This window comes from Anneissia japonica, unplaced genomic scaffold (assembly GCF_011630105.1).
Source record: "Anneissia japonica isolate Jap-2015-1 unplaced genomic scaffold, ASM1163010v1 scaffold24_len2511860_cov200, whole genome shotgun sequence".
Classification (NCBI taxonomy): Eukaryota; Metazoa; Echinodermata; class Crinoidea; order Comatulida; family Comatulidae; genus Anneissia; species Anneissia japonica.
Window position 1 is genome coordinate 2,300,725 of NW_022730786.1, and position 25,939 is coordinate 2,326,663.

General features: G+C 34.0%; 1 protein-coding gene across 3 annotated transcripts in view; it reads left to right on the forward strand.

Moving 5' to 3' along the window:
* Positions 1-10,293, forward strand: part of LOC117115070 (cadherin-like and PC-esterase domain-containing protein 1) — a 53,289-nt gene extending 42,996 nt beyond the window's left edge. For all 3 annotated transcript variants that reach the window (XM_033258727.1, XM_033258728.1, XM_033258729.1), the window contains exon 20: positions 7,680-10,293. In XM_033258727.1, the coding sequence (XP_033114618.1) occupies positions 7,680-7,850 (171 nt within the window). In that variant the 3' untranslated portion in view covers positions 7,851-10,293. The remainder of the gene's footprint in view (positions 1-7,679) is intronic.
* The last annotated feature ends 15,646 nt before the right edge of the window (positions 10,294-25,939 follow it).

Genomic DNA, 25,939 nt, shown 5'->3' on the forward strand with positions numbered 1-25,939 from the left:
GACCAGGGTTTTCATAGTTTTTAGCAGCTTTGGTCTCTAATTAGAATAATAAAAATTAAAGACATTTGTTAATTTGGAACCACAGAAAAATGGTCTTTAATTGGAGGGGTCTTTCATTAGAGGGAGACCTGTATTCTATATTTTTTTGAAGCGATGGTAACAGAGTATACTCATCTAGGAGTTTGACTCAGGTTTGATGGTTAAGGTGCTTGCATTATATTTCTAAACTTATGGGTTCAGTCTTTGGAATTACTATGATTTTTCCCCTTTAAAGGATAAAATAAATTTAAGTCTACAACCTCTTAAGATGAAGACATGAAATTCAACAAAATTGTGCAAAAATGCATTACACCAAATTAAAATATATAATAAATCTAATAATGAAACCACTTAAAGTCATTAAAATTACATTTCCTTTATTAAATTAAATTGTATATATCGTTATTATAATTATTATTATTAATATTAATATTGACATATAATACTTTGTTTACCAGAACTGAAGTTTTATCGCAATGGAACACTTGGATTAAAGCCATTTGTATATATGTCCTAATTTGACATCAAGCATTTTTAGTGTGTCTTATAAACCAAGAGAAACTGTCTACTTTATTAAATGCAAGTTGTATTGTTTTTAGTTTAATTTTTATAATTTGATCTGGAAGCATCTGGTTGAATACATCAATTTTTTAAGTGGCAGACATGGATATTTTTATTATGGGAATAAGGTTCAGGCCAGGAAACGAGCTCCCATTTCCTCTCTAAATCTGCTGCGCTCCTTCCATTCCTGATTATATTGATCTATAAATTAGGATTTAAGAATATATTAATAAACAGGAAAACCAAATTGAAAGTGGTATCAGTGAATCATCCATATAAAATTTATTAATTTTGATTTCACTGTCATATACAATTTAGAGTCAAGACATCAATTGCGCCCTCTATACTTTTAATTTTTCCATTCCTCATAAATGAGAATGTGGATTACTGTACTAAGAAGTATGACAACCAAGAAAATTTTGAACGTCTTTAAATTGCTAATGATGGATGGTAGAATTAATAGTATGTCAAGGCCTCTTTGCACTTTACAAGATTAATTAAAACAGCATTGGTAAGGGCCAATGTTAAATATGGAATATTGACATGATTGAAATCTAACCTCTGACAACAAAAATAACTGATGAATTTGTGTCATGCAATGACTGTGAAAAGCTGATGTGACTTTGCAAATAAAATTATGTAATAAAGTTGGAAAACTGCCATGTACCACATAATTCTCCAGGGTGGATGAAGTGACTTGTACCAGAAAACAAGTGGCTCATTTAAGATTTGAACCCTTATCTTTCAAATGAAAGCCTGGCACTCTACTGTTACACCACATGCTTCCAATAGTCACTGAGTCATTGACTTTGAATGGAAATAATGCACCAATTCAGAATGTTAATCTAAAAAATCCAGATTTTTATAGAGATAAGAATAACGTAATTAGTATCAGCATAGCCACCCTTTCTTGAAGTGATTACCAACTTCCCCTGCATAGAAATATTAACATGTAACATGATACTAAGCCTTCAATTTACAATAGATACATACAGATATTAACAATGTGTAAATTGTATGTTGAGTTACAGCTGGGAATATCCTGGCATTGACTTGATTAAATTATTGCATCTGGAGTTTAAGTATTGTACTATGTATCATAATGCCATAATGTTATGATCAAGGCAGTTACGGTTGAAAAATCTATAAACTTAAGGTTTACTGTTCTATAAGGTGGAACTTGATAATATACAGATTTAATAAGTTTGTGAAATTACATATTAAATTTTGTATTTGGAAACAGTGTCATCAGTAGTATATAAAGCTGATTTTTGTAATCAGTGTTGGTGTTTGATCAATAGAAATCTTCAAATATACTATAAAAACCTGCAAACTACTACAAATTACCATTTACCAGCACTTCCAGCTATCTACCTGGATAACCATCTTAAAATCAGTTAGGCCTCAGACAGTTTTTTTTCCAGGAATTGGGTCTGGTTTCCGTGTGCAACTTAGCAGACTCAACCCTAAGACTGGTGCTAATTTGTTATTCAAGCAGGGCTGCCACGTGGGTCGACAGGCCATGGATGACGATGGAAACATGCCGTTAACTGGTTTCATTTTCAGGAAAACTAGGTTTTTAGATCACAATAGTTGGCTGATTTGAAACATATTTCAGACCAGCCTGGCATTGTTTGTTTTGTTGGGTTTTTTGGAGGGAGGGTTGTGCGGAAGAATTATTTTTTCAACCTGTCAAATCACTACTGTACTGTATCATACTATAATTTAACTGTTCCCTGGTATCACAATGAAATAAAAAATATATTGAAACAGAAAATGCAGAGCAACACAAAAAGTAATATGTAAACTTTTACAAGTCAAGGACATTACTAGCAAATTCCAGTGGCATAGAAAATAATAGTAAACATAATATTAGTAAATAATGGAAATAAATGGGAAAGTAAGTTACTTTAGATGTTAACCAATTTATTGTGTGACAACCAGTTCGTTGGACGTATGCTCCATCTAGAGTTTTGCGCCTTGCGTAAAGTTCAGTGCATGTAATAGGGAGCTTTCGGTTTGTGAGACTATGCGATGCTGGAACGGAATCACTCATGCGTGACCGTCCTACCTGGCGTATTACGTTCTCTGCATACGTTGGTTTGGCCAAATTGCATACCAGAATCTACTCGACGAGGTGGCCTTAACATTCTCGCATGTGCAGATGAATTTTAGTGACGTCATTACATTCGACGTCCTACCGTCATTCGATCAAAAGCTCCCTAATATTTCTTTTCAGTACCCCCCCCCCCCCCCCCCTGCCCTTTTCAAAATCTTGGGTACGCCACTGAATGGGATCAGCATTGGATTTGAACTCACATCCTCTTGATTAAAAACCCACAGCCTTTAGCGCTGCACCACACCCCTTACATTTTCAATGTTAATGTGACTCGTGAAAATGTTAGTGCATTGAATTCCACTTTTGGATTTTTCGTTTTACGTTAAGCCAGGCACTCAATGTACCTGACAGTCATTGGCTAACGTGATTTTATGAAGAGCGTAACAACACGATGCAAGTGTATCAGATCGTTTTTAAACTGTTCAAACTGCCACCGAAAATCAACAGGCGGCACTGTGTTGTGTAGCATTCACAGCTAGGGAACTTGGATTCTACGTATGACGGTCGTACCTTGCAGACCTTACTTGCAATGATCAATACATAAAACTGCAAACAAGTAGGGTATCGTAGGTTATACCGAAGAAGGAATTCATTGGACCAAGTCATAGGTCCTCTCATGTGAAAGTACCAGTTGAAGGACTGTTATCAGCTAGGGGAAGTAATCGAACTTGACATATTGACAACAGAGGACTTTGAAACTGTTGCCCCTTCCTATATATCACCACATGGCCTTCGCCAAGTTGGAAACTGGGTTAACATTTGACAGTAGTTTATGCCAATTGCATCACTTTTGGAAGTATTATGGTAATTGGTTTGTCGCCTTTCTGAATTTGCATCATTACAAAGATGATTGAAAAATTTGAGAATTCATTTTTAACTTTATTAGGATTTGGACCCAATCTCTCTGGAATAATAGTAGATGGGGGTTTCAACTAATTTTTGAAAATTGATTGACAAATGTATTAAAGCACACAGTTTTACAGCTACAACTACAAAAGTTCAAAGGTTACTAGTGTGTGTTTGTATGAGGTTACAATCTTCCACTTAACAGCCTAGGAAAGGCTGATAATAGTACATTATTATTATCAGGCAGTCTTATTAGCTACTCTCACACTATCAAGACCTACACTGCAATCAGTACACGACTGACACCGTCGTGACCAGGTCGTGATAGTGTGACAGCAATTAAAAGCAACTTGCTACATGGTCTCGGAGTTTTCAACATGTTGAAAAATTTATTGTGGTCGGTACTGGTCGTCAGTCTAATCGTAGTCGCTCTCACACGTGTCGTAATCATTTGGCTAAAGTGGCCATTATTACTTTCCACCAATAAATGACAAGAGGTCAGGTCCTACTTCCAGTCGGATACGACCACAGGTCAGTACGGTCGCAGTGCTAGGTCGTGATAATGTGAGAGTTGCCTTAATTTTTTCTTGGGTCTTAGCTATTGAGGTCTTAGTTTTGCTAAATATCTGATATATACTGTAGAAGCTAATAACTTATATAAATATACAAAAGTAGGCAATTTAAAATTTAATGTTGTCGTATATAGCTATAGAGGCAGAGCACAGAAAGTAAAATGACAAATAGACTTATTACTAATCAATCCATGTGAACAATTACTTAATCTCATAAAAACATGGACAAGTAGAGTTCTCGCCAAACCTCCCACCTCGCTTGGCTTGGAATTCCACTTTGTATCAACACCATAAGTGAAATTATCACTTATGTCAACTCCTATTTGAGCTAAATCTTGGCAAACATTTCACCAACAGGAGCCTAACTTTTCAGAAATGCTGATCTTAAAAACAGGCTTTCCTCACATAATATTTTCTCCAAAGGCTCAATATTTTCTTCAAATGAGATTAACAATCACCTCAGGAAATACAGAATTGAATTCAAACTTTGTTTGAAAAAAAATATAATGATATGATGATTGAATAATTGAGCATATAAAATATACATTCACTTCTAGGACATATGGAGCTTGGGGCTTTTTTATATGGCCTATGCTGTACTTTGTTAGAGATATTGTGGTATGTCTGCTGGGGTTGGATTTCCTCTGGCTTAGACTTTATGTTAGAGTGACAGGCCCCTTTTTTGATTCTCGGATTTATCAGATCAAGTTGTCATGTTGGTAAGGAATATGAAAAATTACTACTATAAAGTAATGAACTATCCCAGCAATTAAGAAGAATGGAAGGAAAGTTGGGAAGAATTAATTAATATATGCTTTTTTTACATATATATAACTTGGCTTTCAGTTAATAATGGGAAGAGGATGAAAACAATAATCTAATTAATTTCATACATTTTTTTCCATATTTGATCCAATAATTCTTGTTATTTTTGTATTTTGTTAGATTGACAGCCCATGTAATTTCTAAATAGTTTTTTTTTATTTAAAAAAAAATGGTTTGCAAATTGAAACTTAACCAAGTCTGAGTCTATATTTTATTAGAGCGAATAAACAAAGGAAGAATGCTCTTTTTTGACTGTCCACTTTACCAAATGGAGTTGTTACTGTATAATGATTGTGATCTACACAAGCCAAGTAGAGGAGAAAGAGGACTTACCACTATTAAATAATGAACTATTTTAGCAATTAAGAAGAATGACTGTAAAGTTGGGAAAAACTTCAATATTATATACATTTTTAATATTTTTTAAAAATTGGCTTCATTAAAAATGGAAGTGGATGGGGGACAATAAACCAATATTTTTTTTACTTTTTTTCCGAATTTGATCCAGCAATTCTTTTATTTTGTAAAGTACTATATTTAAATTTATTTTGTGTAATATTCTGTAGGCATAATAATACTAATATATAAGTCTGAATAATATAGCGCCCTGTATTAATCTCGTAGATCGCTATTACTATTACTCATAAAATTTAATAAATTAAAAAAACAAATTAAATGGTAAAAAGATGTTTTTTTAGGCAAGAAAACTAGATTCATACTAGATTAATTGGTGATGAGTTTATTATTTTGTCCTTGTCACAGATTTCAAATAAGTACAGACTGCATGAATTCATATTTGTAGTATGATTAATATGGTGATGTCACTTCCAGTTGACTTTTAAAGTTTTTTTTTTATTCTTTATATTATTTATCAAAATGTCACATTGCTTGCAAATATTGTATTAAAATTTAAAAATTGTGTATGAAAGTTATAAAATTAGATTATGTTTTTGTTGATACATTTTAGACCTATGACATGAAAATCATAGGTAAGGTGTGAGGTAAGATTTTAGACTTAAGTTATTCATTTGATGATTCAATGGGAACCATATTCGTCTAGGCTCTGCTATTTCCCGCAATTCAAAAACTGTGAGACATTCATTTATTGGCTTGGCAATGTGTGTAACTTAGCTTAAATTATAAAAGAATCATCAAAATCGGGCAGTTGACAGTTCAGACAAGCTTTTAAAACTTGCATGAGGGCAGTATATGTGTTTAAGCTAATCATATTTGACTTTTGAAGACAGTTGCATAAATATGTTGAAACAGAAATAAATGTTGAAAACGCGTCACAGTGAATTGTAAGTGCAAACAAGGAGTGTAAGCCTTGAGAGAATACTGTGTCGGATATCACAGACTCGGTTTATATTTCAATCTAAATTACATCAAAAGAAAATATGTTAACTAGTCTTTCTTAAACACAGTATGGTAATTGCCAAAAATTTCATTAATATATTTTAATCTGTTTTATTATGGCATCATTGACTCACTTAATCTTTTTGTAAATTACATTATTAGAAAATATTTTAGAAATTCTTTCGTAAACAATGTACAATAATCATCCCAAATTTGATTACTTTTTAAATATTTTGTTCTAATCATTTAATCATTATTTGTATTGTGTTACGAGGTATGTATATTGTTGTCCACTTCAATTTGAATACAGAAAAAGAATGAACAAAACATTATATGCTAAACCCATGCCCTAATTAACAATTACAGTATAAACTTTGTATTAACTGAGTTGACTGAAATCTATGCATGGCTACATCCCTCAGCCCAATGTCACGTTGTAATCCTATAACATAATTGAGCCGTGAATTTCCGTTGGCGAAACCACCAAGAGAACAGTCAACAATGTTCTGCATACCGAAGACATCATAAACATCGGTCCCCCATAGACTGATGTTGATAGTTTGTTGATTACCAGCTTTATTCTGTTGAACGTGAGCGATAAGTGCAATTGTAAAATGCCTCCGCTCCTAAAATCAGATTTTTGTGATGTTATTAACACCTTAACCCTCAAGTCATAAGCACAATAATTTGATCATGAAACTCCCTGCTGTAGGTAGAAGTGTTGTAAGTGATTTGCAATGCATCATGGGTTTTGTTTGCTGAGTATGATACCCACCCAGCATCTCTGTAGTGTTGAATGTAATTATAAACTCAAGGTAATCATCCTGTATTTTAGAAGTCCGTGGTTCAAATCCCAGTTAGATATATTTATCCAGTATTTATTAATAGCACATAATGAATCTAATCAATCAAAAAGAAGTTTACTGTATCTGTAGAAATCAGTGTCAGAATTGTTTGCATATACATGGTCCAATAGAAAGTGTATAATTGGTTGTTTTGTTGCCCTTGGGGCCTGTTTAATAATAATAATAATAATAATAATAACAATAATAATAATAATACTGGTTGAGAGACCTCCATGTGCTTAACATTATTATACCTGGTCATTAGATTAAGCACATATGGAACACATACTCGGGTAACTGGGGATAATTCCATAATGTTGCAGCTTTAATCAGTGCATTTTTTTATTTGAACCTATAAGGTACCCACTTTAGGACTCAAAGTGAAGCAATAGGTTACACATTCAGACACCTTAATCACCAAGTCATAGCTTCAAGCCTTCTAGTTCATAATGTTCATAAACATAAATGTTTTAATATCCTTTACATTAATAACTTTATTTTTTCTCCAAAAACTAGGTTCAGGAGATAGTCGGTACAACACCTGGATCCCTGCCGCAACCACCGCAGACGAAACGTGTCAAGATATACCGACGCGGAATGACGGAAGACACCTACAATTATCATGTTCACGGTGACATAAATGCGTTATACTCGGAGATATTGCTGAACCGGATATGTGATCTATGAATTGAGTTCCTGGAGAACACCATAAAACATTATGAGAGGCAGACACTAAGTAGTCAGGTGTGACTTAATGTGTGAGAATGCAAACAATCTTAATAGAATTGTTTTTGTTTCACTCTGTTTTATAACTGTTCAACAACAAGTTGCTATTATTCTGTTCATGTTTTCTGAGAAAATTGCCAAATTTCCCATGATGCAGTTGTTCAGACAATGAACTCTGAAGCAGCCTGTTGGATGGCATAGTGATCAGTGTGACACTTGGCAGCTTAAATGTAGTCTGCATAGATGAATGTCAATCATCCCAGGCCTAGAGGAATGAAACATTATGATTAAGGTACAACTTGTTGAACCTGGAATGCAGAGGTCCTTGGGAACCTCAGCTTATACCCATCTGGACAAATATTGGGTAGGGTCTACTCACCTGGATTTACCTCCATTGTGTATGTGTGTACAGATGGATATTATGAGACTCATCATAAAGTACAAATAACTTTGCAAAGTTATAATTAGTATCTACTTGGTTGGTGTATTTCCATTAGTTAGCATTGTCATGTGACTCTAGCTAACCAATCCGATTAGGTAAAAAAACCCTGTGTAGATGTATTAAGAATTTGGTTTTGATTGGTTAACAGTGATCATGTGACATTGTGACTCAAATATGCTCAGGGAAACCTCTTGGCTAGCTTTGATTGGTTTATTTTGGTCATATGACTAGATTTTAAGAGGCTGATTGATGGATTATGATTGATTGTAAAAGGTCATGTTGAACACCACTGGACTTCACTTTTAATGATATATGAAAGCATGTCCTGTTTTGTAAATTCTTTTTCTGTCACAATTGTTGCCATTGCTAAATTACTGTAACCTCATAAATACAATGTCAACAGTTGTAAAATTGGGCAAGTAAATGTCAACAACTAAAGAGGTCATCTCAAAAGGTCAATAACCTTGTATTCACATCAATTAGTTGAACTAATGTTTAATAATATTTAAAGCTTTGTTGTTTTGTTTTTCTTTTTGTATGTTATATTTAATTTAACCTATTTATTCTTGGAAATAGAAATATTGATGCAATTTGCTTGTAAATTAAAAGAGAACTTTAAACTGAAAGATTTGTAAAAAGTGTAAATAACTTTTAAACATTTTATTTGCAAAGTCTTAACTTTCTATGCAAGACTTTACAAACAATTGAGAGATGTTTTATATGGATGATGTAAAATTTATATTTGCTAAAAAATAAATATGTTACTGTAACATGTTTTTTAATTATTTTTATAAAGTTCTGTTATCTGGACACTGGATCAGTATTTTGGTAGTGGACCTTTTCACTAAACACTCCCCCTTTGATATTGCCGCCCAATCCCACAAGACAACAATGTAAACGTACTTAAATTGGTATTTATATGTCTCGTTTTTATTATGTTGTGTTTTCAATGACATTGAGGTGAGTCGTCAATACTGTAAACATTTTGGTTATTGTGGATATATTGTGTACAATTCCAGACAATAATATAAATGGTGAAAGCTATTAAAACATGTAAACAAATTAAAGATTGGAACATAAAAATGAACGCAAAACAAACAAAAACAAATGTACCGTCATCTGGTACTTTAAGAGGTAGACTTTGAGTCTTCTCTTCAAGGGCAGTCATGATTGTTAAATAGAGGGAAACACCAAGTGGAGGGGTAAGGAATATGTGTCATCAGCACAATACAGGTCTAGTTGGCCCAGTAACCACAAATGCCATATATGTCATTATATACAACCTTACTTTTCAATAATTGATAGTCATACAGATAGAACTGGAGACATGACCCTGTCAAAGTTCAGCATGTATGAAAACGGTGTTTGGAGAATGAGGGTTCAAATATTAGTCAATTTTAATGGCAAAGAAAATACAGCGCACCTGCAACAACTAATATCAAATATGGGGCGGTTTGACTCGGTTGGCAGAACTCTAGAACCGTACTCTTAAGGTCACTGGTTCGATTCCGGTGAACATTTTCTTTACTCTACTTGATTTACCAATTATGGTAACACCAAATTCGCCAAAATTCATGTTCCCATCACAGTTCAACACGATGTGACTCATTTTGTGGCGGAGGGTCGCATATCCTTTTTGCAAACCCCTTCCTCCTCCTCACTTCTGTATCCACCATGTCTGTTAACTGTAATTTGAGAGACGGGCACCATACCATACTATAACCAGCTGCTAGTGTAATCTATTTTATTTTCTCCATGCACCTTAGGTTTCTTCCATTGTCAGTATTAAAACAATCCGGCGATTTCTACTTGTATGTCAATAAATATTTTAAGTAATTATCATTGTAAATTTTAAAATACAACCAAACAATTTCAGACATAACCTGTTACTGTTGTCTTTATTATTGAGTCACATGTTAAACTGGTTTTTTTTTTAATCAATAAATTATTCGCTATATAAAATTCTGATTCTTAATTTTCGTTAAAGGTTACTGTATGTAATAATAGTCGAAAACCGCTCAAAAAACTGCTTAAAATATTCAATTGTATTAATTGAAATATATACTTCCAATAAGATACAGATCGAAACTTATAATTTTTTTTAATTGTCGGCCAATTTAAAGATTATACTGAATTTTATGAAAATTGCTTTCCTTGGCAAGACATCAAACAGTGTTAAAATTTAAGACATAAAATATTTAAGATATTCCATTACTATTATTACATTATTATAAAACTTCTATACAAAAAAACAAGCATTAACATATTTAAAACAGATTAAACAGCATTGTTATAAAAATTCAAGATATAGGCCTATTAAACAAAGTAAAATTAAATTAAAAAAACCTATAGCAGCAATGGAAATGTTCTTGACGATGCAAATATTTATTCATTTCAGTTGTAAGCTAGCAAACTACTTAAATTCATGTACAGAAAGTATGAAATAATAGAGTAATTACATTTATTGTTTAGCTCAACAGGGTTGGTAAATCTGTAGTTGATTTGTAATTGAAACATACATTAATTCAGATTATGTAAATATATATAATATATTTACGTGACCAAAGTGCTTCGAGAGCAAATATATTATTACAAGATTGAAACTGTAATTAAACACTTTATCAATGTGCTTCACAAGTTACTAAAACATCTCTTAACTTTGTACTATAGTTACTTCTTATTTTCAACATAAACCTGCTTAGCACAGTACACCTTTAATTATTTCCTGCAGCTCAGCTGAACTTAAGTTACCTTTTTCGTAGCATTGATAACAAGACAAGAATCAAGAACTCTGAAATGAATCTGCGATAGGTCTACTCATGTTAAATAACCGATCTGCCTTGTTTGGATGTCCCTTGTTGCCTGACCAATTTAACGCTAATCAATTATATCAGCACTCGCTTTCATGACTTATAACTTGTGAGACCTAGATAATAGGTTGTGATGGTTTGTGGGATACGTAGCCTATTCTTTTTCCTATGCATTTGCAGAAAGTTCTTAAAATGGCTCATCTGTTTTGACCTGTCGTCATTTTTATGTTGGCTCATCTAACTAACTATTCATTCTACTAAGTTTTCTACGAGTTTTCATAATTTTACTGGCGGTTTTCAGCATATATGACCATATAGGCATTCTCTAAAATTAACAATATGACATAGCAAGAGGTTATGACAAGATTCCCTTTAAATCCTATGTAGCAGTTTGTTCAGTTGAGTAACTTTGACAGTAAATTCCCATGATGCATTAGGATTTGTACTCCGAGGGAATGTCGTCCTTTGATTTAACAGCATCATTTATTGAAAATATTTACTTAAGAATCGTCTATAATTCTTTATAATATTTTCTTCGTGTCATCATTAATAAGGAAGAATTCTTTCTGGGACCAATTCCCTTGCTCACCCACAATTATATGCAAAGGAAATAAGTTACGTTTCGTGTTTATGTTTGATATTTTAAGGAAAATCACTCTTCGTTCTAATTATTTTTTTATTCATCTTCTAGGAATGAGGCACTATTTCTGATGTATATGACAGTATATATATACAATTTATGAAATGTCCTTAGATCAGTATCTCGGGTAAGTATATTTTACTTATATATTCAAATAGCCATGTTGCCATTGTACAACTTGGTCTGGCTTATAAATATGGTGGTCTAGAGGGGAGAGGCGATTTTCATTGTTTTATTAAAAGCATTGTTGTTTTTCAGTATTATTAAGCAGATCTCACATATTCCGAATGAAAACATTTACAGTTATGTGTATGCTTGCGTGTTGATGTTTAATAAACGTTTAATAACCATCGCAACTCAATTCAGCAGACGTTCTCGCGGGAAATACAACTGGAAATGAACGAGTTATGATTCCTGATAAAGTTAATAAGCTCGTAGTCTGCCGACCGATACACTAAATCGATGTTAGTAGACTACGCTGTATGTATGCAGCCTGTCTTTGAATTTCTTTTCTACAATTGTCAGATTTATCGTGAACACTTCTAGTTCGTTTTGTCAGATACAATTCCCCGTTAAAGTGCCTATCCCACGGAGACGATTAACGAACTTAGCGACATTAACCTGCTATCACTTGATGTGTGCCAACAATCATTTGTATGTGCATTGAATATCTAAGAATATAAAAATACTCTAAATAATATAAATTACTAATATTTTATTTATGTATTTATTTTCAGCATAATGCAATGATAGAAAATAATCTAAAATTATCAACAACAAAAAACATAAGCCATAAGAGAACAAGGAAATATACCACAAAACAAAGCCTGAATTTACGCCTAACGTATTTAATTTTAATTTAGTTAACAATACAGAGTATTTAAATGTCTTTACTGACGTTATGCCTTTTTGTTTGTATAAACACACTTATATAAACAAATATATTTCCAAACTGATTGTTGATCAGGAAATACACAAAACGTTGAGGCTATGCGGTAATCCACCCATATTTTATATTCACAGAGAAGACTAGGGGAAAACGGTCAAGCACCCCTCATTTAAACACGTTTAACATAGTGTACACACGTTGAACATAGTGTACACATCTTATACACACGTCTAAAACAGTGTACATGACTGTAACTGAACGAATTAAGATATCAATTCGATTGCAGTTATTGTGTCTGTTTCCTGAAATAATTGTTGATGCGATATCAAACCGTTCGAAAAATGTGTCATTCCTTTTCCCAGACTATACTGTTGACTGGGCCAAATTCACCCAGATATACATATTTAAATGTAAATATCCCGTGTTCCCTCCCCTGTGATTGGGTGTGATAAGTGTATGTGTCTTAATGTCACTTTAAGATAATAAATGATAAATAATGTTAATGTCTGTGTTTGATTTTAAGCTCAATAATAGAAAATTAAAAATGAAATATGCATAACTGTTGATAATCGTATTCATAATCACGATTGAAATTAAATGGAACATAGGCGATGATCTTTGAAACAGCTGCAACGATACCCTTTTCATAAATTGCAACGTTCGAACAAAATGTCGTCGCATTAAGTTCATTACTGGAAGCGTACGATTAAATAAAACTATTATGACAATTAGTCAAGTAACTATCATTGATAGATATTTCAATAATTCTGACTAATATAGCAGCTGTAAAATACTAATACAGTGGCGAGCAATTTGCTTCCAAATGTCGGGATAATGTAAAGCATTCACCCATACAAAATAATGTTGATGGAATTATTTTTAGAAATGATAATCATGCATGAAAATAATCATTATTATTTTAATATATTTGTATATTTTAAATTTAAATGATCTTATTCCGCTATATGCCTAACACACACAATGGTGCTAATGAATTCATCAATTGGAAATCGTTTGTCCTTGGGCAAGGCACTTATCTACGGTTGCCTCTCTCCACCCAGGAGTACAAGTGGGTACCGGTACCTAGTAGGTTTCAACATAACTGCACTTATTACTAGCTGCAATGTTATGGAATAATAATATAATTTAATTTAATAATTTAATTTGGTGATCAATATGTGTTCCACATGTGTTTGATCCAATGACCGGGGTAGTAATGTGAAGCGCTATATAAGAACGACACATTATTATTATTAATTGTATTTCCAAATATCAATCATTTGTGAAAGTATTCGGAGATAGAACCAGCATTTCTAAAAGTGTGGCAAGGGAGGGAAGGGAGGGGATTATCACGGAAGACCACGAGAGAAAGCGTACAGTGGTGGGGCACATGCGTAGGAACACTTACAGAGAGAGAGAGGGTGAGAGGGTTGATACAGCCTAGAGGAACGTAGGGATAGGTACAAGGAAGGGGGATTAGGAAAGGGAGACGTAGATTTTGTAATTTTTTTAAATTGGCAAGTCACTTCTGGCAGTCAAAAACGGGGGTCCCTCTGGAATCCTTCATAACTGTAATTCTCAATATGATTTAGGCATATTAATCCTAAATCTAATAATTGATTTTCTTATCTCCAAAACATTATAAATAAGTTCAGAATGACAGATATCCGTGTTTGAAGGAGCACAGATTTAACTAAGTCTTCGATTGATAGAAACACTTTTGAACTGTAACATTAAATTGACTGCCTTCTTGTACGAAATGTTCATCTACAATTCCATGTGTTTTCAGAGATAAACAAGTCTTTCTTCCCTGTGAGATGATTTGACTAGCTGTCCGATTCTCGTCTTGGCTATTGTTTCCTTCCTGTGTGTAACAGCAGTGACAGAGGGCACCCGTAGTTGGATAGCTCAGTGCCTGGTAGTCAAATATTCAAATTGTCAAAATGTTTCCACCCTGAATATTTACTCATATCCATAATTCGTTGTTGGGGTTTATGATCTGAAATCATAATAGCATGGAGAAGCCAATAAGATGAACTTTGAGCGGAAATGTGAAGATAGATCGGTACGGTATAGGAATAGGCCTATGTATTGGGATTTATGCCAATTATGCCAATATGGGATTTAGGCCAATGGTACATTTTATTCAGAATAGGAATAATGTATTTTTTTGTCAAAACTTTAACTTTCATTTTATCCTGTACTTGTTTTGTTTTGTAGGTCTATATATAATTCCAAAAATAGATGATTGATTGATTGAGTACTGTCATTTTAAGTTTTTAATTCAAGCTTGGACGTTTGTTCACATCCATACATATTGAAAATTCGTTACTTTTCATTCTATTCGATTCTTGTTTTGTTCCTAAAATTATTGTCAATCCCTTATTCCATTGAAATACGGGCCTTCATAGTTATTTTTTTTTGTATATGCCTATTATGTTAGAACGAATCGACAATGAATTAATTGCAAACCAAAAAGGTTTGATCACTAACTTTCAATTAAGTCATTCCTTAGCGTCTAACATTTCAAAAATGCAGTCCTTAAAAAAATACTTACAAATTCTGTGTGTGGTGCGTGTTAAAACTAACTTGAAAGGGATATTAATATTTGTGAAATATTCTGATTGAAAGCTTTCGCCAAGTGTAGTTAAATCTTCCGGCAGTTGATACGTGCAGTTTTTTGATAAAGTAAAGAAAATAATCTTTGTTAGTCATAAAGTGTTGCGACTGAGCGCATGTATATCTAGGATTAAGTTTAAAAAAAACGTTGGGTGTTGTGCTCGCCTCTACCAAGGGGTTATTTTTCCTTCTATTTAATCTAATATGTTCACATCTTTGCCAAAAAAAATTATTTTGCCTTTCTGAGAATTGAAAGGTTTCAAGATGGTAAAGTAACTCTAGTATTTTGTTGAATATTTTTACTTGTACTATGCAGTGGTTTGAATTTACCTTAAGTGGTGTGCATTTTTTACGGTGATGTGTATGTGTTGGTTCGTGTGATGGTAAGGGAAAAGCATGAACCTTTCTATGGTGTTAATCAAACTTAACTGACCAGATAAGGGCCAATAAGACGCGCTTGTTCTACCGGTCCACCACATCCAACTACGATAGTAAATCCGGGGATTTCAGCCTGCCCCACCTTACCCCGCTGTGTGCCGACTTGGTGCTGACGAGATGTCAACCGTCCGTAATCCCAAGGCATGCCGTCAAGATTGCAGCACGCTGCCGTATTCGGTTGTGCCACCGAATGTCAAATCTGCCAGTTCCCACAAAACAAAACATGATATCTCGTCGAGCTCGAGACGCCAGCACGTTCACTCTATCACAAAGCATGTTTTTGACGCATTACTGGTTCTTCTCTGATCTCTCTAAACTTTTCCTGCAATACTGTATGTGTTTTTGTTACCGTTCGAGGAAATGCCTCCATGTGTACCCTTTTCTCGTCTGTGTTAGTCTCTTTTGACATTATTCATTTCTGGGTACGCAGCCTTAGTTTTCCTGGTGAAGTTCTAATTTCATTACATTTTATTATCATATATAATAAGTTGACGATGTCAATAATAAGCATTGAAATTACTACAGACAACAGTTCACCAACGGGTATCATTTTGCCGCCGCAAGATTTTGAAGGATAGCACCCTAGCGAGACAGAAATTTATTTATACATTTGGACATTTGCTTGAATCATGACAAAAAATTAATAATGAAAGCATAATGCCTCGATTTAGACAGATTTGATGGGCGTATGCGGGTCGCAATGTACACACAGGTCGCTCTATATCTGCATATGAAGTAAATTTAATCAGTGAGTAGTTATTACAACCTTGGACTGACATTATCTGAATAATTCATATACGAATGTTGTAATACATTTTGACTTTCAAAAAATGCCGGATGTGACGTTTTATGAAAAATGAACATTTTTAATTTTGTATCGCGCAGAAGATTCGACAAATTTTAGGGCAATGAAAATATACTGATTGACGTGGAATCAGGAGATGAAGATAATGTCAGTTTCGGTTGAGATATTGTGGTACCACAAGTGTGAACAATTTTAACCGTGGCACACCCTCGTGTTTTTTAAAATACTTTTTTATGATGTTTATAATGTAGAAGTTTCATTCAGTCTTCACAAAATTTTTTAATACCGAAATGTAAACTGCAGGCTTCACGCCTTGCGCAAGTAAATATCGCACTCAACTACGTAATCGAATGCATTGAACATAGACCTACATATAGATCCATGTTGTACCAATAATTATCTCGCCAATGCTCAATAAAAAATATGGCGAATTCAATAAGCAACCTCCCAAATTCATTGGTATTCCATAGTTGGTGAAATAATAAAAAATAAAAAAAACCCTGCACAATTACGTTTTGTGCAAGCAAGTCACGTACACAACTAAACGTATTCGACTGTATTGGACATTGTTTTTTCACCAATACATACCGAACCCGTGAAAATCATGTAGGTGAAAAACCTTATATATAGGCCTAACCTCTTAAATTCGTTGGTATTTGGTAGTTGCTGACGACTCCGATTTATAGGCGCCCTACTTCTTGTACAATAACAAATTATTGTAACATTCTATAAAACTTAATTACCGTATGTTGACGGAACTGTTGTAATGCAGTAATTTGGAAAATACAGTGTTTACTATAATTATTTCTCTCCTCGATTGCAATAATGACACTACAACGACTTCATTTTGTAACAACGTAATTTTGTAAGTACGGCGATGATTTTATGATGACATTACCCGTCTCGCTTCGGTAAATAAAAGGTGCCGAGGCTGCGTCGAAACCCAAGTAATGCCGGAGATGTGGGCACCATTAGTCCTCATCCCGTCATAAAACATTCTGAAATTTGTAATAAATCGAAATATTCAATAAAAGCTGTTAGATTTAAGACCACTTTAGGTGAGACCAATTTAAATTCCTTTTATATGTAATGCCTGTTTATGGCTTCAGTAGGAGTAACGACTAAATTGTGTCAACATGCTCGGTGGTTAGTTGGCTATCTATGATTGAGTCATCATCTATGGATCACACGCTCTGACGTCATCACAAATGTTGAGCCCTCATCCATTCTTCTGGTGTGAGAAAACAAGGACGGGTTTGAGCTCTCAGTTGCACTTCCTGAAATTGAGTCCAAAAAGTCAGAGGGGTACAAACCAAGGGGCAACCTTTTTTTTTTTTTTTTTTTTTTTTGGAAGGAGGGTGCCCCTATCCCCGAACACGCCCATAGATACACACGTTGCGTTAACTCTATGATTTAGAAGAAATACACAGACTAAGTAAACAGAAGTTTTGTTTCAAAGACAGAAAAAACAAGTTCCCTATTTTCTTTGGTCATATTATTTTTATATTTTATTTTATTTTATTTTTTATTTAATTTCAATTACATCCAACAGCGGTATCGCCCATTACAGGATGTCTTAAACATACAATAAAAATACAAAACAAACAAATATATTCCTATCCTACTCGACTCACAAATTTGGCGTCAAAACGTCTCATGTGTGAAAATTTTATTCAAATTATTTCTGCCTTCTGCATTGTGTTTTAAAAATTAACTTACAGAAAGTACAGCTTCATCCTGCCAGGTCAAACAACTATGTGATTAATTTGTGAAATTAGCGATCATGAGTGTTACAAATTCAATCAATCGTTAGCCCGCCCTCAGGACATTGAACGACTAAGAAAACTTTATTAATTCGTCAGATTTCATTCCTTTAAATCTCCAATTAACTAGAATATATCTAAATATATTATCTCTTCCCAAATAGATTCCTAATCTTATAATATTTTTAATAAAATTATTTATTATGATTACTATATTATTATTGCATCATCATGATTATTAGTCATTTCATCACCATACTAATTGTATTGTTTTAGGTAGCCTTCTTGTATGTTGCTTATTGTAGGACCATATTGTAAAACAGCGTTACGATCTCGTCTGTATATGTTATCCTGCCTAAATATATTTTAATAAATAAATAAATCTATATGCCTATTATTATTAACATTATTATTATTAAATTTAGGTTAGAAAAATATGTAGGCCAAGTTCATTCGTTGGAATTCGTCTTAAAAAGATTCCTTTGTCCTGCAAAAACCGGGCCCATGACCCTGTTTACAACGCCAGACGACATGCATCGCTGTTTGACGCTAAGTGCAGGCTTATTGTTGCCCAAAAATCATACTACCAACCATTGTTATACAGCTTACACGCTTCATCGACAATAATGTTCCAACATTCTTATGTTCTCGATGTTATTGGTTTCGTGTACTGTAATTGTATATAATACACTATGACGTCATATCGAAATCCATTCTTGTGTATGTTATTTTTTAGCACGATAAGGTAGGTATAAATACGAGTAGGCCTGGATTGCTTGTGTTATTAATTAATTTCTTTTACCAAGTTTACCAGAACTATTCTACGAAAATGAGCCTATAATTATGCCCGAACGTGTTCCTCTCAAACAATAATATCTATTACAAAAAACAAAACAAAAAAGAAAACCTCAAAAAATGTCGGAGCGCATAGTGTGCTTAATTTTCACCTCGCCAACAAAAAATGTTTGATGGCTGATCCTGATATTTTGTTTTTGTCAACTATGGACCAAGTGCAATTGGTTTTGACGGCAGCTTATAGCCAGCGGCCCCACCTTCCGGCACGCTCCAATCTCGTCAGAATTACGACGACTTGGTACCGACATTACGCTATCGCCAACCAGCACTCCACGGTGTGTCTGGACAGTAAAACTTGTTCATTAATTTGTTCGTGCACATGATATTGTTATTTACAGGTGTAAGTCAGCCAAAGTGATCGACGTAAAACAGGTTAAGATCTGTTGTTTCACCTTTCCACACAGAAATTATCGCAAAATCTATAATGTCAGCCAAGGAGGCATAACTCTATGTTTAGACTTAAAGATTGGGCAAGCCGAAGGTGTTGAAGCAGAAACTAATACCATTCTTGTTATGATATAAGATAAATCTCTGTCCAGATTATTTAAAAAAAAAACCGTTGTATGCCCACATATAGTCATGATGTGCCTATATATGGTCATGATGTGATGTCATGGAACATTCTCCCAGTACACTAAATTAAACCAATGGCATGTCAAATTATTCTGGATAAATCATTTAGCTTATTTATCGAGGCATGCTCTAAAGTTTAGTTTTGGCCTTCCTGTTTACTTGTTTAGGCTGTTTATTCTAAATTCACCTAGCCTATTGTTTCCAATCATGCTTGCATGAAATTCTCACTTTATACTATCTGGCTTTTTTTACCCTCACTCACTCGCCACTGAGGAAGGACTAGTGTTGTCCGAAAGCTCTGGTTCTATTTCTGGCTGTTTACTTTTGTTTACATTTTAGCTGTTGCTTATCATTTTTGTATCTGTACTGAGATCCAGCCATTATATATATATATATATGTATATATGCATATATTATATATATATATATATATTATCCATGATAGGCCTAAATACTTTTTAGAAAACAGTACTCAAATCAGCGAGTTGCTCAAATATATACGAACAAATGGCGGTATGGTCGTATCGAACTTAGCTCTTTAACGAAAAGATCATTATTATTTTACCTATAAAGTATATTTAAAAACATATTGGTACAGAATAGCATGATTAGGCCAATGACTAACTGTTTTTTAATGGTAAAAATTTTTACAATTTTTTAAGGGCCCAATGGAAATAAGTTTTATATATTGTAAAACTTTCTTGGGTTAACCTAGGAATTAATGTCTTATCTTGTTCTTTATCGTTTATCTGTTCTTTGTATTTGTTTTATTTTCAAGTAATCTTGATTTTAATTCCTGAATAAAATGAAATGAAATGAAAATACAATACATGAAGTTGTATTCTACTTCATAGAGTAAGGTTCTAAATGGGAGATAGTATTTTGTTGAGATATGTTAAATTAATTTCCTTCTTTAATCAGGAGCAAGACAATCAGGCCAAAGTCAATACTATGTGATGACAGTTACGTGTTTCCGAATGCTTCCCAGTGTCGGCATAATTAATTTTGCTTTCATCGGTAACAAAGCAACAAGTTCAAGTTTGTTTAGGTCAAGGAAAATGTATGAGCACATTCTGCATCACCGAGAAATTAATGTCTTGTTTTATGATGATGTATAAAATAATAAAATTAAATTAAAACGAAGGTAAAACAACGAATACACCATTGCAAACATTACCATGGTAGGCTCAAGCACAAAATGCGCTGATTACAGCTGCAAACATTAAGGAATTCTCTCCCGGGGAGCTGAGTATGTATTTCATATGTGGTTAAACCAATGACCAGGGGTAATAATGTGACTTACAGACCTTGTTGATATTAAGCGCTATATAAGTTTAACATAATCATTATTATTATTATAGGTCTATACAAATAAAGATACCAGTATTAATTTAGAATAAGCCCTAGATTAAAATTAGTTAGTCAAGTGGATTCCAAAGCGGTAATGGCTTAAAATGGATAGCCGAGTTCGAAATCACGAATTATGAGATGTTGTACATTCTGCTTTAGCCTGTAAGTAAGATGTGTTAATGACACACTCCAGTTTAGAGGAGATGAGATCAATGCTCTTTTATCATTCCCCTTAAAACTGAAAAGTTTCTAAAGGCTACCTAAAAACGGTTTCCGATACTGCTACAGTCTATACTATACTAAACAATCCACAGTCTGTGTGCTAATTGGCTGAAACGTCCTGAAAGAGAACCGTGAATCAACCAATCACATCGTAGGAAAATTGAGTCGTAAACTTTGTCTTGAAATAGACACCACAAGTGAAATACTGTAGCCAGTCACTCATGAACCTTCATTGTGGGAGATATCCACTGGATTCCCGGGCCAGATAATGCGGAGGCTTAGGTGATACTAACATCATAAACTTCGAGGTTTCTTTTTGATATCACAAATAATTAAATAACAAAATGCTACTCACAAGAACTTCCTGGATTTTTGGAAAATATTGGATTTTATTTCTGACTGTTTTATTTGTTGCTGTCAAAGACACAACGGTGAATGCAACATGGATGTAAGTAATTATATATGAAAGCAGGTTTTCTGGTAGTGGTTGTTTGCCAAGTCAAGTACGTATTTTGATACATATCTGGATATGTTTAGCAGGTGTTTTTATGCTAATATTATACAGTGGTTTATAATAGGTCTATAATTATAAATGTTGTATAGAAGAACAGGTGTATAAATGTATGTCAAAGATCAGAATAAGGTACGGGTTGATACTCCCACTGTGTATGTGAGGGGGAAGTGTTGATTAAAGTTATTTAAAGACACGGAACTATATCCTATCGTAAATATGTATATGTATATAAATACAGATTTCAAAGCCATAGACTAGTGGCAGTTTATTGGGTTTCTGTCTACTGAACACAATAATCTATCTCCTGACAGTTTGGCACCAGTGCGACAAGGCTTTATTATTCTCTATATAATAATAGTTTCTGTATAGAATTATTCGCTCAGAATATAATTCAAACATATTTTTGAATACGTTGCATAGGCCTATTGTGTATATTTGGGGAAGGAGGGTGGGGTTGTGGGTTGGTGGTTAAAATGCACAAATTCCGAGGGTCTGGTTCAAATATTGAAAACGACAGATTTGTTCAAGTTGAAGGGGAATCCCTATTACAACCCAGTGAGTAAGCATACTGTACTGTACTTTGAAATCAATGCAACTTTACTGATCCCACATGAACAGTTCTGGTCTACATTGTTAAACGTGACAGGAAACGAAATTGAAGAGTGAAAACAAGACGAAAGCGAATTCAATAGTCTGCTTTTCTTGATTTTCAATGAATATTTATTGAGATTATATTCCTAAATTACTTTTGGTAATAATAACATTGCGGGACGGTTTGTTTTGTACACCCAGTCAGTCGGAAATTACTTGTTAGGCCTATTAGAAATTCGTAATTTCAACCATTCTTCTCTTCTGCAAAACAATGGAACGTTGATGATGGAAATGAACATAGGCATTATATCTGCCAAGTGCATTAATGCATAGACCTACTTTGGTTTGCTAAAAAGTTTTCTCAACGACATTGAACACTAAAAATTTACTCATAATCGCACAGATAAGCACTGTCCATATAGTAAACTCATTTGTTCTAAACACGGCACGACTATATAAAAGAACAATACACAAAAAGACACCGATTGTGGGAATAAAAAAATGCTTTCTAGGCCTGAGTCGACCAAGACCTATGTAAACCCCAATGGGTGCCTAGACGATGAGACCCGGTTATGACAACAAAAGTTGGTATGTACTAGTTTACGACGAGGGCTCAGGAGGTTGTAAACTTTTGATAACGATGGTACATGTTGTGTTGAAAATGGTGTACTTTGACGATAATTGGCAGTTATATTACCACTAATGATGCTAATATAAATGTATGCACGATGTTACAACTGCTTGACAAATATTGCGACAAGATAACTTGCTCGATTGTCGACGATGTAGATATGTCAGGTCCAGTGATCATGGCCTCTCGAAAGTTACACTTACAACGTGGTAATACTGTAGTGTAATAAAAACGCAGATAAACAAATGTTTCATGTCCTATTATCACCAGATTAGAATATTAATAATGCTCTGCTCAAGTTTATAACCAACATCTATCATGATCGAGCATAAATAAACGAATAGGCCTTTTGCTAGCGGTGGCTCCAGAAATGTTCCGTCAATGGGCCTGGCGTGTCCGACAAGGGGTCCGAACCAAGGGGCCGACTAGAGCCTCGGTCCGATTCCCGGAACAAAAACTTCCTGATAGGGTTTAGAGGAAGCGATTTTATGGCTTAGTATGGCACAAATTGTGCTTTTAGATCAAAATATTAGGGATTGGCAATCAAAATAACGTTATTTTAATAGGCAAATTATAATTTTTAAGTTTTTGATCCGACGACCTCGTCGTGCCGTCAGACGACAGGAGGTCCAAACCTGGGGAAAATGCCCTCCTAGCCCCCGGTTGGCGCCACCAATGCTTTTTGCACGTGTCGTAAGACCTATATCATTAAACTTACTTGTATGTTCTTATATTATATTGCATATAGTCATAAATGTGCTTTTGCGCACATTCAATGTGTGTGATTTGAGTATGAAAAAGACCAATAAAAGAGATTCCTTAACAATAGATGTCAGTGACCTCAATAATGTTGTAATAATGATTAATCGGTAAAGGGAGAGGAGGTGTGACCAAAGAATGTTGAATCTAATTCAGTGGTTCGGAATCATAAATCTAGCATTAGATTTTAGTACAACCTGATAAGATAACACCGCAGGAAGTGTCCAGGGTGCTGCTCTAATAAGCATATAAGATTGCTCAGGAAGACATAGGCCTATGGAAAATTAATACATATCGGAATACAGTAGCACTTAATCATACTGCAGTCAGTTGAATGACTACATAAGTTCCTTTACGGTGTGTACAGGTTCAAAGTGTGTAAATAATGAAAGGCTTTGTTATGATATATTTATCTGTCGTGAACGAAGATTGCTTACAATTATTACCCCCACGCACTGAGACATAAAAAAGGTGAACTATTATGGATATGGTTGTATCGACGTAAAATGATATAGGCCTGGCCTCATAATAGTTTTTACCAACAGAAGTGGTTAGCTGATTAGTTAAGAGTTGCTTAATGAAGTTAAGAGGCCTAGCTTAAAGTAGTTAGGTCTGCCCGTGACACGACACTAAACTCCATCCGGACGAGCCGCCGGCGACTAAACCGACCCCACTCAGATGAGACTCACTCAGTCCTGAGTGGCTGCTGAGGGGATAGTGCCATGGTCACACAGCAGCAAGAAAAACCAACAGCTGAACAACGGGCAGATGAGCTCTTCGGAGTCAACGTCCAACAATGGACATATTAATAAGGTTAATAAGACCTTATTAACAGCTTATTAACATAATAAGTCCAACCATAACTAGTTTATTTTGCCAAACATTATTTTCATATTTTTTTTACCTTTCCTATTCTACATTGTGATACGCATAGGTCATGACAGTATGCACCATACAATTCCATTAAAAAAATGTTTGTTTGCCCTCCTCACCCGCGTCTAACTCACTGAAAAAATAGGGGCGGAAAAACCAAAAAAAAAAACTTTAAAAAAAAAGGGATTTTTTAGCATTTTTTTGACATATAAAAAAAGTATGAGTAAATTTATCTTTATTTTTTGCCAGATGCCCTACAAATTAGCCTAAAGTTCTTGTCTGATGTAAAATATTGCCATTCTAGGCCTCTGTGACCTAGAATGATGAGTGTCTTTTTCCACCCGCCCCTTTTTATAATTAAAAAAAAAAGGACAAACTATTAATATTTTTAGGCCTATTATTATTATTATTATTATTATTATTATTATTATTATTATTGTTATTATTATTATTATTATTATTGTTATTGTTATTATTATTATTTATTATTATTATTTATTTATTATTATTATTATCATCATCATTATTGTTATGTGTATAGGCCTATCATTGTACTTGATATTAATATAGGCCTAGTTTTGTTTCTTACGAATGGTTTTCCCTTCTTTTCTATTTTATTACTTTTGTCAGACTGCTAAGTTCAGCTCGCATTCCATCGGGATTGGTAACAGGATCAACGTGTTTTATAATGTCAGTAAGAATAAAGGGCAGTGCAATATTTAAGTCTCTGATTTAGTTTCTATTCAGTGACTATTTAAACGGAAAATGTGATTCGGACTTGTAATGTTAATGACTATTGGATCTGGGGAGTTTTTGGTCAAAAATTAAAGGAAAGCTCAATATTTAAGTGTTCAAGTTAGTTTCTTTTCAGTAACTATTTCAACGGAACCTTTGATTCGGACTATTAATGTTAGCCTAATTATAGTAGTGGACATGGGTGATTTGATTGGTCCATATGCACCATAAGTCAGTGGTTTGTTCCATCACCCCTATCAATACAGCAGTCGGCACCACCATAGAGTATCACAAAACACGTCATCTAGACGTTTGAGTACGTTTCTTGACACGAGCCAACTAAAATGAATATTCCTAGGATGTTCTCTCAGTTTAATCACAATTTAGCTCTTTCTAAAATTGAATGCCCTCATCACACTAATGATCACATTGAAAACGCAGGAGGCAATATTAAATTTGAACACCATCCCGATTCCACACTATCTGTTTTTAAGAATTCATGTAACTTTACATGTCGTTGTCTCCAGTAAAACAAATAATT